Genomic DNA, 13,616 nt, shown 5'->3' on the forward strand with positions numbered 1-13,616 from the left:
AGCGAGTCGCTTAGCTGCCGTCCTTTCCCCTCTTGAGCAAACTGATTCTGTGAGAAGGGAGAAAAACCGCGATGAAACCTTGCAGCGGAGAGGGGAGAGGGCGCTTCCCCCAGACCAGACAGCCCGAACTGTCTGCCCAGAGGAGGCAGGGAAGAGCGCCGAGGACACTGCTGACATCCGAATGAAATCAACTCGGAGTCCATTACACTAGAGGATTAGCTAATTGCCAGATCAGAGAGACGAGGAAGAAAAATAAATAAATATGCCTTTAAGTAACCGAAAGTAATTATAACCCCATTGTTGACGCTAACGATTAATAATTGATCGGCTGTTCTACACAATGAAATGTCAGTTTACGCTCCTTTGAATGCACATATGGTTATTTCTTTGAAAGGGAGGGGAGGGACCTGCCATTCCGGATCCTAAACATTTTATTTGGCAAAGCAGCCGGTAAGAGAACCTCGGTTTCGGAATACAAGCAGCTGAATACAAGCAGCTGGACGTCCTCGAAGGGAAGCGTGGGCACATTTCAGACGCTGCTTACTACAACACAAACTACTTATTTAATTACAAAATCAAAGCTCCGAGCTCAGGTTCAGTTCTGACGAGATTACCATTATCTTTCCTCTCTTAAAGGGAAGGGAAGGGAAGGGAAGATGCCCCACAGGAAACGACCTTAAGAGTATCCTCTCGCCCGCCCGTTTGATAAGTTAACGCCCGTCATCCCAAAGCGGCGCGTGCGGGCGGGTCCGCACCCTGAGCGGCTCTTTCCTGCCGAGGAAGCGCAGGGAACGATTAGAGGGGCTCAAGTGGAAATAAGCAGCTCGCTAAAGGCGTCGTTTTGGAAAACGGCTTCTGGAGCCCACGGCGTCCTGACAGTTCCAGGAGGAGAATCCGGTCCCTTTGTGAGCGCAAGGATCGTGAGAACGGAGCGGAAAAGGCAGGCCGACACTTGCACAAAATAGTCATCCACGCGTCCGTGGATAAAAAAAGAGCCGCGGGGTCGTCATCACAAACGCCCTTCTGCGGAGTTGCCACCGCTTTTCCCTTCTCGAAAGCCGCATTATCTCCGCACAAACACTCCAGGGTTGGTGGAAAGGGGGGGGGGAGAGAGAGAGAGAGAGAGAGAGAGACAGAGAGAGAGAGAGAGAGAGAGAGAGAGAGAGAGACAGAGACAGAGACAGAGACAGAGAGAGACAGAGAGAGACAGAGAGAGAAGGGGGGGGGGGACCCGCCACGTGTCTAGTCTTCAAAATTACAAAGGTCTATTGCTGCGATCTTCGGGGTGTCATCTTCATCATCTGTATGAACACAGTTTTAAGCGCATTGGTCAGTGAGTCCTCTCGGAGTCTTCATCCGACGCCACAATACCCAAAGCTGTGGCCGTAATAAACCCAACCGGTTTACTCCCGGGTAAAAAAAAGCAAAAAAAAAAAAAAAAGCTCATCAACCTTAACCTTTCCTTCAGGGATAATAAGCAATCAGGGCAACTAAATGAATTTCGACCTCATTTTCTTCTGACCTCTGTTACAGTTGTTAAGTAACGTTTAAGATAAATTCGCTCGGCGTTTGTCCGGCTTCGGGATTCAGGGCAGCCGACCAACGGCGGCATCTCCCAAAAGTGTGTCTGCCTGCCTGCTTTATGGACCGCATAAATAATAAAGATCTGACACCCTTGAACACAGATACACACGCCGTGCTGCGGCCCGAGAGGCCGAGATGGGAGCCCTGCGCCAAACTAAAGGCGCCCTCTGAAAGAATAGCCACGATCCCGTTGCGCTCTTGCAGGATCCGGTTTTTGCCGACGGCTGCCGGGTAAACCTCGGCGAGCTCGGCTTTTTCTCCCAAGCAGGTGCTGCCGTCGATGGGAACGGAATGGCGCGTTTACGTGGAATCCACCCGGCCAGACCCATTGAGTCCAGAGACACAGGAGCAGCGCCGGCGAAGGCGATCGACTGAACTCTAGGAAAGGACGAGAAGCACATCGCCTCTGCAGGGTTATTGCAAGCGCGCCGGCGGCTTCCAAAGCCGCCTGAATGGCAAGCAATCTTCGGCTGGGGTGGTTGGGGTGTGGGCGCTCAGCTACAAGCAATCCGTGAAGCCTCCTGTTCCCGGCCTTCGTCTGGAGAGTTAAAACCCTCCACCTCGCAGCGTTCTGGTCTTTTTCAAACAAAAGCACCAAAAACAGCAAAGGATCTTAAGCTTGACTGGGGAGGGGAGACAAAAAGCCCCGCGGAGGAGTCTCCTAACTGCCCCGCTCTTCCCCTCCCCGCTGCAGGCAAGTTCCGTCCTTCAGACGGTTTCTTTCCTATAAAACAAGATTTCTCTTATGGGCAACACGCGTTGTTTGACCTTTGAAGTCAGGGCAGAAAGAGAGCAGCGAAAATTGGAGGGGACAAGTTTCTCTCTCTCCCCCCCCCCTCTTTTTGGTACAACCAGCCCAGTTTATCTCTGCCTCAGAGTGGCAGAGGGAGGCAGAGAAGGCAGCTACCGGGCACGGAATCCAGCATTTCGTTAAAATTAGTGGTAGGGGTTTTCTGCTAACTAACCCAACATAAGCTGAAGGCAAAGGAAAATTGGAGAAGGCTCTTGGGAAGAGAGTTGAACGGTGAAAGATTTGGGCCGAGTCTGGGCTGCAAAGCCCAATGAGATAATACAATAATGAAATCGCTCTTTAGCGCCATTTAAGAAGAGGTTGGATTACCATCTGTCTGAAATGTTCTAAGGTTTCCTGCCTGAGCAGGGGGTTGGACTAGAGGACCTCCAAGGTTCCTTCCAACTCCGTTATTCTATTATCTAAATGGCTTCCTCATTGGAGTTGGGGGTTGCGGGGGGGGGGAGGAAGTGAAACCAAAAGAAGCCAAATCTGACAATTGCCACGTTGTCCTTTGGCACCGCATGTTAATGTTATCGCTAGTCTGTCTCTTCTTCGTCTCCAGACTTTTCAAAAGCATACAGTCTGTCTAATTAATAAAGTGGGGGGGGGAGAGAGATCCCTCAGAAAGTTCTCCGGCGCGTTGAAAGAGAATAAAGTGAGACTTCGGGCGATATAGTAGAGTATTCCTAAATTAAACCTTCATTAAAACGCAGCGGATACACACCAGATTGTGCAGTTCTAGTTCAGAAGAACTACCCGGTAATCTTAGCCATAGTAGATGGGCAACGGCCTCTGCTCTTCTCAGAAGGCGCTTACACTGTGTAGGAAGTCCGCAAGGAGGGCGAGAGGAGCTTCCGTTAGGGACCGCTCCGTGTTGAAATTCCCGTTGAGATCCCGAGATTACGCCAAACCGACCAAATGTGGCAAGGAAGAAGGGTGCATTTATTCAGTCTCAGGTCTTCCAACTTTTCCTTTCAGCAAAAAAAAAAAAAAAAAAAAATCCCAGATCTAAATTCCAGCAAGGGGATGAGTAAATTATGGAGATCCGAGATCATTCATGGGCATGTAAACATCAAAGGAAAGTCGTTAGATTTCCTAATCTTTGCCACAAAATGAATTTAAAAATAAAACCAAACGGAATGCGCCTATTACCTGTAAAAAAGTAGAGTATAACAAGGGGGGGGGAGGCAAAAAGACAGAAGCGTGGAGGTGAAACTATTAGGTAAGTGATGGACCTTAGGAAAAATGTTTTTTTTTTTTATAAAGATCCCCAGAAAAAGAAAAGGAGGCAGTTTGGTCTAGTGATTAAGGCACCAGGCCAAAAAACAGGAACTGTGAGTTCTAGTCCAAATTTAGGCATATAAATTAGCTGTGACTTTGGGCCAGTCACCCTCTCTCAGCCCAACTCATCTCACATGGTTGATGTGGGGAAAACTGAAGGAGGAAGAAGTATTAGATATGTTCAAGGCTTCGAGTTATTTATAAAAATAATAAAGGTGAGATTAAAAATAAAGCTTTTTTTTTAAAAAAAAATTAAGAGTCTCAGCATTTCCCCCAATAATCTGACTAGCAGGACTGATTTGTATCTTAGCTGGGGAGGGGGGTTGCAAAACCTTTCTTCAAGATATTTTAGCCTGGATTTTAAAAATAAGACACCACCGTATTGTATTTAAATATGAAATTATTTTAACACCACATGCCATTCCTAATAAGAAATGTGTTTTGCCAGCCACACAGTAATGCACAAGGACTGAGTGTTATTAATTTAAACCTCATTGTGATCTGGGCTAGTAGAAATATTACTAAATTTCTGATGGTACCATCTACCGCTGAAATGAATTGGAGGGATGCAAACCTAATACAGACTCTTTTATGTTAACTCAGTTGAAAGAAATAGACACATCTTTGATTTCCATTCAGCTGAGGCTTTCTTTCGGGGTGAAGTTCTCTATGGACTGGTGTTGCCTGTTTCCCACAGAGCAGTATAAAATATCATGCACTCTAAGTTATTTTTTAAGTGCAAACAAATGCACTCATAGGGTTACAAAATAAGAGATGGGGAAAGTCTTTCAATAAATTCCTCCGTGTCTGTATAGGGAGCAGTAATACCAGTTGGGATAACTTCTAGAAACAAGGATTAGCCTGAATAATTTAATTGCGCATATTTAACTGCCTTACTAAAATCCAAAGATGCATTTTAAAACATAATTTATTTTGAAATCCAAGTCATTTATGGATGTGGGAACTTCAGGTAAGATGTTAAGAAGATGATTCCATCTCTCTCTCTCTCTCGCTCTCCCCCTCCTTGCATTATTTGTCAACTTGTCCCAACAGCAACTTATCCTTTGGTTAAGCTGTTCTAAGCACCAAGGGACTAAACTGCAAATACCTAAAATGTTTCTAACCTTCCTGTACGCTGCAGCCTTCCCCTCCTTCCACCAGTCCTCTCTCTCTCTCCCTCTCTCTCTCTCCCCCCCTCTCTCTCTCTCTCTCTCACACACACACACACAACTCCACATTCTTTATCCAGTTAACATTCCCTTGGCTGAAGTCTGAACTATTTGAGATCACTTTCAAATGCCCTTTCTAACAAGCCCCTGAGCCAGAGGCCACTAATTTTCAGTGAACAAAAAGCCACTGGAGAGAGTCCCGTTTGTCAATATCAACTGTTCCAGCCATTTGCCATCTTCAGACACATCGGCCTATCTGAGCTGGCAGATGTTTAGACAAGATTTTATAAATGGTTCAATATCAGCCAGTAATGAACCCCAACTGACCATTGCAAAGCAGCTAAAAGCATCCAGGATCTCTCCTGCTGGGATCTAATAATGCTCTCATGCCGGAAGATTATTAATCATGGAATAAAATAGATGAGCCTCTTGAAAAATAAGTGTATGATTGATTAAAGGGCAGTCTAAGAAGCTATTATTCTTGTTTCATAACCGTAAGTTATATTCACTCAATTTATCTTTGGACAAGAAAATAAATGGTTGTTTGTCTCTTTATTGAAATTTTCCTATGTGGGAATTCTCATTATTTGCTGGGAGAGTGGGAGAAAAGAGACTGTTGAGCTTTTTCTTTTTCCTTTTTTTAAAAAAATAAAGCCCAAGATAGATGCCTTAGGTGCGTTACAGAAATGAGTAGAAAGCACTTGAAATGAGGGAGAATATCTTTTACTGGGAGGATTTCCTAGAGTGTTTTTACTTTTTGATTAAAGAATAAGTGCATTTACTTAAAATGTGGGTTAAAGCAGTATTTTGTATGAAAAATGTTGGTTATTTCTGTGTATCTATATAAATTAATTAATTAAAATTTAGCTAAGTTTTATTTAGTCACATTACTGAATAAATTCAAAAGATAACATATCTGTAACGCTTTGCAAATTATCATAAATTACCAAATATGCATTTTTACCACCAGTCAAATTGAATAAAAAGGCAGCACCTTGTTGTAGACTAATCTGTTTTATTTACAATTATAGATATAAATTAGTAAAGAATTCTTGTTAAACAACAAGGGATTGTATAACCATCCATGTTTCAAATAAAAACCAGGCATAATTTATTTACAAAAGACTTGGGATTCCATTGCAATACAACTTGCATAAATTACTAGAAGATTTTATATCATTACAAAAATAAATATCAAATATGTTTCATTTTGTAAGTACTTGCAGTTTCTTTAATTAATCCCTACTGTGTGTATCTTTTACAAAGAATTTGTACAATAAGTCCTATCACACCTACAGAATATAGATATATATGTATATATGTATATACCGTGGTAATGAAGTGATCAAGTCAAGATATCCTGAGAAAAAACAGATTTCCTTATTTTTTGTTTGTTTTTGTTTTTCTTTTTTAATCACATATACATTAGGGAAACTAGACTATACCAGTAAATGCACATTAATGTCCAACAAAAGTTCTGGTTCAATAATTAGAGTCTGTAGATCTAAGAGTGCTCTGTGGTCTTCTTTTATACAGTGGCACAAGATGTGATCCGGATTTAGAGTTTTGTTAAGAGTTACAGATAGAGATAGATAGATTAGCTTGGGGAGAGATGATGGCTTGTTGACTTTTCTCAAAGCAATTGTGACACCTACCTGTGGACCAAGGAAAACACCAGATCATCCTCAATCTTTCATTTACACAGAATGTGTTAAAACTGGCAGCAAAGTGTAAAGCCTATTCTCCTTCCTTGCTTGAGAAGGACTGGGGTGGCGGGGATTTGTTGTTTTTAGGGGGTAAAGAATATTTGACCATAGGATTTTTTAAAAAAACCCACAAATTAACTGCAACAGTTTCTTGGAAATAGATGGGGAATGAACCTAGGTAATGAATGCAGATACTCTTTGGAACCTGGCCAAGATCTATCTCATTGTCTGCCTCTGCTATTTGAAATGTATATCAGTATTCCAGATAAATTAAGGGCTTATTTTGATGCACAGTTCTTTAAATTTAAGGTCTATGTAGGTACTGTTTATTATACAGCCACCCAGAATCAATTGGAGTCAGGGAGTGCCTAAAATGAAATTTATAAATAAATATATAAATAAATTCAAAGAAGTAGGAAGTTCTCCTTCATTCCCTACTGGCAATATAACAACAAAGGCTTCTTGCACCTATTATTTTACATGCTTACTTCAAATAGTGGAAGAGGACAATGAGATCAATTCTGGCTGGGTTGCAAAGCGAGCATGACTCTCTCTTCCCACAGCATTCATTTCAGTGAGGTCCTGTGCAACGACTGCCCGCTCCCTTATATCTTTAACTTGCAAATAACATTTTAAAAAAGTCTAATTGAAGTATCCATTCAAAAGGGACCATTTTATGGGAAGGTGATGTGCATATAAAACAGCCAAACTGTTTTCTGCAACGTGAAACACAAAGGGTAAAAATGCACAATCTTGGAGGTTCTTGGTCATCATACTACTCTTTGGTGACGGAGCAAGAAATGAACATTAAGCCCATTTTTACAAGGCGGGCAATGGGCCACGTGTCTTAGGACCTGATGCCAAACGATCCCCCTAACTAGTGCAACAGAATAAAAGGCAAAAAGAAAAAAGAATATGGGTCTCACTTACTTGCCTGGCTGCTGTGTGATTGCCTTTCTATAGGAATGGTTGTACTCCTACTGTGCACATTTCAGTGGGGTCTGTCAAAATAGAAGCGTCAGTTAGTCACAGGACACAGCTGGCTAACTAGATTATTCACTCTGGGCACAGCCAGCCCCTTCTTGCACAAAAGCTCAGAGCTGAGTGTTTAAAAGGCCTGCCCCTATGGCACCATTTCTCAGCTGATAGAGATTTAAGGGGAGGGGTATAATTGCTCATTGGGAGACCACCTTTCCTAAGGATCTCCTGTTTAAAAGCTACGCAAGCTCATAAGAGTTCTTAGGGTGACAGGACACCACTCTTAGATGTGACCGATGGTTCAAGCTGCAATCCTGTGCGTTCAAAAGTTTAATAGCCCACTCTGACATGCTTCTGATTAAATATACTTAGGGAGGAAATCTCATGCACACTTTCCTGCAGAGAATTTACTCACCCACCGACTGTCAAAACTTCTGCTTGTTTCAGAAAGTGATGGTGATGAGCTTTATTGCTGCTAGAACTACGATCACATTTACTACTATTAACATTTCCTCCATCCAGAATCTGAGATTTAGAAATATTAAATGTACTGTATTTACCAGGCTGGCCTTTTATCTGTGCATCTTTCCATTTCTCAGGTATAAGGATTCATGACATAACTTTTAAAAAATGGGTTTTTAGCACTGGTTGTAAAGCACTTGATTTTAACAATTTAGACTCCAAGTTTTGTTTGCTCATTGTTTTTCTTTTTGCCTCCCCAATCTAGTTTCACTAATTTTGGAAAGACATATTTGCGTTTCCTTCCTAACTTATTGATTACTAGAAGGACCATCCTCTTGCCTTCGATTTTTCCTGCAAAATCTTGATTAGGATTGTAGCCCAGGACAAGGGCTTAGTTGAAACAAAGCGGAGGCTAGGCCATTGGCATCTCAAGGAGCTGATGCTGCAGACGTGCCCTTTTGCTTTGCCTTCTTAAGCAATGGAAAGGCTTGACACCCCCCCCCCACTCCCACCCCCGTCAATCGATGGACAGTCTACTCCCCCCCCCCTCCATTCTTATTGGGTGATCTTGTGGGCTGAATCAGGAAGGCCGCCTGCTTTTCCCACTCGGAAGCAAAACGAGAAACAAAGACTTTACCTACCTTTCTTGGGATCTGAACTGGGAGGCTTGTAGTGTTGTTCGAGGTGGCCCGCCATGGTTTTCAGCGAGTTTTCCGAGCCCGCCTTCAGAGCTCCGCCACCGCCGCCAGTTAAGACCGCTTGGTTGAGTCCCTCGTTGGAGGCCACGGCGGCCGAGTTGTACCTCAAGATGCCCTGTCCTTGGAGGGCGTTGAAGTTCCCGTAGTTTGTGTAGTTGCTATAAAAAGGCGACGTGTAATAAATATGCCTCCCCAAGAGCGAAGAAGGCGAGTAGGCAGCGCTGTGTGGGGTGGAAGGCGGCGGGGCCGAGGGCGGGCAGCTCTGGGCCAGGCTGTGGCTGTGGGGATGCGGGTGCGGATGCTTAAGGTCCGAGGTGGCGATTTCCGCCAGCGACCAGAGCTTGGGCTTGCTGGCTTGCGTAGTCTGGGAGGCCACCGAGGGTGGGATCCGGGCGTCCAGAGCAGCTTTGGCGGCGTTTCTGGCAGAATCCTGGCCGTGCGGGTGGCCCAGGAGCGGGGCCTCTACCCCGGTGAGAGGAGAGGAGGTGACGGGCTTGGGGAGGAGGCCTCTGCCCGCCTCGTCGTCTTCCTCGTCCTCGTCCTCATCGTCGTCGTCGTCTTCCTCGATCTCCTCGTACTTGTCCTTACACTCCGAGCCTGACTCGCAGAGCGGGTCCCCCGCCCTGCACGGGCCCTTCTCCCCGTCCGATTCGGCCGAGCAGGACTGGTCGGTGAGGGAATCCACCTGCAAGCTGATCCCTGCAGCAAAGAACCAGAGAAACGGTCGGGGCAGGCAGGCAGGCGGGCGACAGGATCAGCAGCCCCAAATCCCCGCTCTAAGGAAACCCCTTCGAACCCGAAGCTCGGGTGGCTCTCCTGATCTTCGCCTCTCCGCGCCCATCTCCCTACCCGGCTCTGCAGGCCTTAAGCGGGATGCCACCCTCTGCAAGGCCCCCAGGCCTTTTGCCCAACTCTTTTGCCGCGGCTCTTCTGGCCGGAACTTGGCCGGGAAGAGTCCCGCGGAGCGGCCTCCCCCGGGTTTCTTTCTTTGCGCCTCTTAGGTGTAAGGCCGACCTTTCCTGCCGCCTGCAGACACTGTATTCCTAAAGCTCTTAGAAACGTAGCGTTAACAACACCACCATTGCTACCATTATTCCTCCTGCTCCTCTTTCTAATGCAGTAAACGAGGCCCGACCGGTGGGAGAGCGTTAAACTACAGAAACTTCAGCTTAGTGCTGCGCGGATTGGGGGTGGTGGTGGGGGGTGCCGGCTACACTGGAAGAGCCTAAAGGCCGCGAGAAAGAGGCGGCCGCTGAAAACCTCTCCCTAGCCTCGCTCCGAGGCTGCCTTCCCCGTTCTTTTGAACTCAAAATGGAACGATCCCGAAACGGGCTGCCCGCCACTTTCCTCCCCGGTCCGGCTCTCACCTTCGTCCTCCGCCGACGTTTCGTTGCCGTCCCGCCCTTTGTCCGAGCCGGCCTCCTCCTTGCTCCGCATCCCGCCGCTCTCCCCTTCCAAGTCCTCGTCCTCATCCTCGCTCTTGGTGCGCGGCGCCCAAGTCATCTTGTTCTCCTTCTTGAGCCTCCGGCGGGCGTTGGCGAACCAGGTGGAAACCTGCGTGAGGGTCATCTTGGTGATGATGGCCAGCATGATCTTCTCGCCTTTGGTCGGGTACGGGTTCTTGCGGTGCTCCTGCAGCCAGGCCTTCAGCGTGGCCGTGGCATCTCGCGTGGCGTTCTTCCGGTAGGCCGGGTCATTTAGCTGATAGGGGTAGGCTGGACTGCCGTAGGGATGGTAGCTGATGGCCCCGCTCATGCCCGTCGTGTGGGCGTCGTAAGGAGAACCCTGCCAGGTGCCAAAGCAAAGTGTTTACTCAGCTATTTCTACAGCTGGTGGTCGGCACGAATATATGATTAATATTACAAAAGCGAACAGAACAGAGAACTATATATAATGATTTATTTTTTGGGAAAATATGCATTTTCCTTTATTTTATTTTTTTAAAAAAAACCAAGCCCAGGTGATATTGGAATCAGATTCCTTTCGCCCCCTGGAAAAACCGCTGAAATTTTCATTTCGTAAGTTTCAATTTATTTAACATATTAGTTTATTTCCCTCTCTAAAGACCTCTTTCTACTTTTCCCCTCCTTGTCTACATGAATGGCTAAGATATTTTTCTTTTTGCTCGGCGGGGGGGGGGAGGGAGAGATAGGAAGAGAGACACAACAAAAAACCCCACTTAGCAATTCAGTCCGCTAATGCATTGCAAATCCAATTTGCAAAGCAGGAGATATGCACCGTTTCGAATTGGTCAAATACGATATAATTAGCATTTTAATTCACCCTTTAAATGTTTAAATTACGCCGATTTAAAGTCTGCATAATAGGAGAGTATGGAGAAGGGAAGGAAATTAGTTGAGCAACTTGGTAAGTTTTATAGCCGGTCCAGGAAAGAAAACTACAATACGCTCCAAATCTACCTAATGTTCTTAAATAACCCATGGAGAGGGGAAAAAAGAAAAAAGAAAAACTTGGCAACTTGCGGGTGCTTTTCTTTTGCCACGAGAAAGTCAAACAGAGGAGCATTTGAGATGGGGCTCTCATTATCCTAAATAAAGATCGCCGGGCTGAGAGAAAAGGCGAAGGTTATGGGAGAGAGAAAGAGGGAGGGAGAGAGAGTCCAGCCAAAGGCGTTGGATCTGATATCTCGTGTGTAATGAAAGAAAACCGAACCCTTCGCCCCACTTTCCCAGGACCAATTGGCTCTGCTATCTTTAATCCTTCATCGGTTTGCAATAGCTACAAAATACGCACGAACGCCCGACATTAACATACTTTGCAGCAATCGGGAAGTGGTGGACATCTGCCCGAAGCTTGTGTGAAAAGAACTAAGAGCGCGAGGACACACGCACATACATACACACGCGCGCGCGCACACGCTCCGCTTGGACGCCTTTAAATCAGTGGAACGTCGGCACTGTAAAATTACACAATCAGAAGTAAAAGTGGACAAAGAGAGACAAATAACAGAAGAAGAAAAAAACTTTAACAGAAAAATAGTGAAAACATAAAAGAGAAAGGAAAGTGGGAAAGCAGAATCCAGGGAGCAATAAATAAATAAATAAATAAAAAATACAGAGGAAAAAGGAGGGGGAAGTTTTTTAAAAACCCAGATACAAAGAGGAGAGAAAAGGAAAAGAAACGAAGCAAGGAAAAGTAGAAAAGGCAGCGAAAGATGGCACAACAGAAGAACAAAAAAAAAAAAAAGCTTCCAGAAAGAGAAAGCCAGCGAGGGGAAGACAGCTGCTCCCTCCCTTCCTCGGTTCACACACGGTGAGCTTAGCGCGGGGTACATTCACACGATCCCCCAGCCTAGCCCAGATGGTCTCGGAGATACGAGTGGGGGGAGCGATGAATGAGGAGGAGGAGGAGGAGGAGGAGGAGGAAGATGGAGGCGGCGGCGATGGTGAAGGATGGCGCCGAGGCGGGTCGTTCGCTCGCTCGCTCGCTCGTCAGTTACCCACCATGTAGGAGGGGAATCCCGTGGCCGGGTCGGTGGAGTACTGAAGCGGGCTGCTGAAGCCGGTGGCTGCCGCTTGGGCCGTGAACGCCGCGGATCCGGGATAAGGGCTGAACGCCGAGCCGGAAGATGATCTGGCCAGCTCTTCGCTCCTGGGCGCCGCCAGCGCCGACGCCCCGTAAGCCGGGCAGGAGTAGAGCGCCAGCGAGCCCGGGGGCTGGTAGAGGTAGCCCTGAGGGTAGGACATAGCTGGCTGGCCGACTGTCAGCGGGCGGGCAAAAGGAAGGGAAGCGGGGGGCCTGGACTGAGCCGGGCGGAGAGGAGGACGGCTGGCACTTCAGCGGCTGGGCTGCGGCCGCCGCAGCTGCTGCTGCTGAGCACTCCGGCCGCGGAGGAGCTCACAGCGTCCGCTCCATAGGCAGGAGGAGCCGGAGCCAAAAGGAGAGCCTGGCGCGAGGCGGAGAAAAGCCGCTCGCTCTTTCTGGGCGCGCGCGCGCGCGCTCTTTCTCCTTCGCCTCCTTTCCCACGCAGAAGTCACCCACTGCTGCAGGAGGAGGAGGTAGCGGCGGTGGGCATCTGGGCGAGAAAGGCGCGCGGGAAGCAAGAGAAGAGGAAGAGGAGGCGTCTCCCCAAACCCCGGCAGGGAAGAGGTCAAAAATAAGGGAGAGCGGGAGGAAAAACCAGCCTCGACCGGGCTGCACCGGGTAAGCAGTCTCCGCTGGCTCCGCAATTCTTCCCTCCCTCCCGCGCTCGGAGCCCGCCAGTAAGGCAAGGCGAGCTTTCCCCCCCAGCGCCTGCGACAAGTCTTGGATTTTGGAGCAGGCATAGGAGCTTGGGAAGGCGAGGAGTTTGTGGGGAAAGGAGTTTCGGAGGGACATTGGCAAGGCGAGCTGTCCGTCACGACGACTCATCTGCATATGCGGGAAGACACGCCCCTCGCCCAGCTCCTTCCCAGATGGAACCAAGGAGAGAAGGAAGGACTTGGGCGGGACTCTGGGAAAACAAAATAAAATCAAATCCCGCCTCCCCCTCGGCGGCTGCGGCTCAGAGAAAATCGCGCGCGGTGGCTTGAGGCCCAGCGGTGGAGCGCAGCGGCTGCAACTGAAGAAGCTGGCCGGACGCCGAGCCACGAAATGCATTCTTGTCTTCCTCTCTCCACCCCCTCTGTCCCCCCCCTCCCAGCGCAAGAGGTTATATAGCATCACGTAGTTTCAGAGCTGCCCGCGAGGGAGGCAGGAGGCGTAAAGGGGAGAAGGCCGGCCTGCCAGCCCGCCGCCGCCGTCGTCAAACTAAAGGCATTCCCCATTGGCACCAGGCTGAGGCTTTGACAATTGGCCTGTGGCTTCGTTCCATTGCAGACCAGCCCCGGACGGAGGCCTGCAACGGACCTCGCCGCCCTAATAAAGGAAGAGAGACTTGCGATCGTGCGGGGGGGGGAGGCGGGGTGGAGATTCGCTGCAGTGCGAGATACTTGGCTTGCGAGGA

General features: G+C 47.8%; 1 protein-coding gene across 4 annotated transcripts; it reads right to left on the reverse strand.

Moving 5' to 3' along the window:
• Positions 1–3,054: 3,054 nt before the first annotated feature.
• Positions 3,055–13,290, reverse strand: IRX2 (iroquois homeobox 2). Of its 4 annotated transcripts, none has more exons than XM_039329297.1 (5): positions 12,136–13,290; positions 10,039–10,456; positions 8,615–9,370; positions 7,464–7,534; positions 3,055–3,348 (listed from the first exon to the last, which is right to left on the reverse strand). In XM_039329297.1, exons 1-4 carry the CDS (start codon positions 12,376–12,378, stop codon positions 7,491–7,493), a joined length of 1,461 nt encoding a protein of 486 aa, XP_039185231.1. In that variant the 5' UTR covers positions 12,379–13,290; the 3' UTR covers positions 3,055–3,348; positions 7,464–7,490. The 4 variants fall into 4 exon arrangements, with proteins under 4 accessions (XP_039185231.1, XP_039185232.1, XP_039185230.1 ...); XM_039329298.1 differs by lacking the exon at positions 3,055–3,348 and adding an exon at positions 5,826–6,482 and having other exon boundaries at positions 7,468–7,534; XM_039329296.1 differs by lacking the exon at positions 3,055–3,348 and adding an exon at positions 5,826–6,482 and having other exon boundaries at positions 12,136–13,288.
• Positions 13,291–13,616: the final 326 nt, after the last annotated feature.

Source organism: Crotalus tigris, unplaced genomic scaffold (genome assembly GCF_016545835.1).
Source record: "Crotalus tigris isolate CLP2741 ecotype Arizona unplaced genomic scaffold, ASM1654583v1 scf7180000024391.5723578, whole genome shotgun sequence".
Lineage (NCBI taxonomy): Eukaryota > Metazoa > Chordata > Lepidosauria > Squamata > Viperidae > Crotalus > Crotalus tigris.

Excerpts from the sequence above, each read along its gene's own strand:
- IRX2 (XM_039329297.1), bottom strand. The coding sequence starts at position 12,378 with ATGTCCTACCCTCAGGGCTACCTCTACCAGCCCCCGGGCTCGCTGGCG. Across the intron at positions 10,457-12,135 it reads CGGGATTCCCCTCCTACATG|GGTTCTCCTTACGACGCCCA; the intron begins GTGGGTAACTGA and ends GGCACCTGGCAG. Across the intron at positions 9,371-10,038 it reads AACGTCGGCGGAGGACGAAG|GGATCAGCTTGCAGGTGGAT; the intron begins GTGAGAGCCGGA and ends TCTTTGCTGCAG.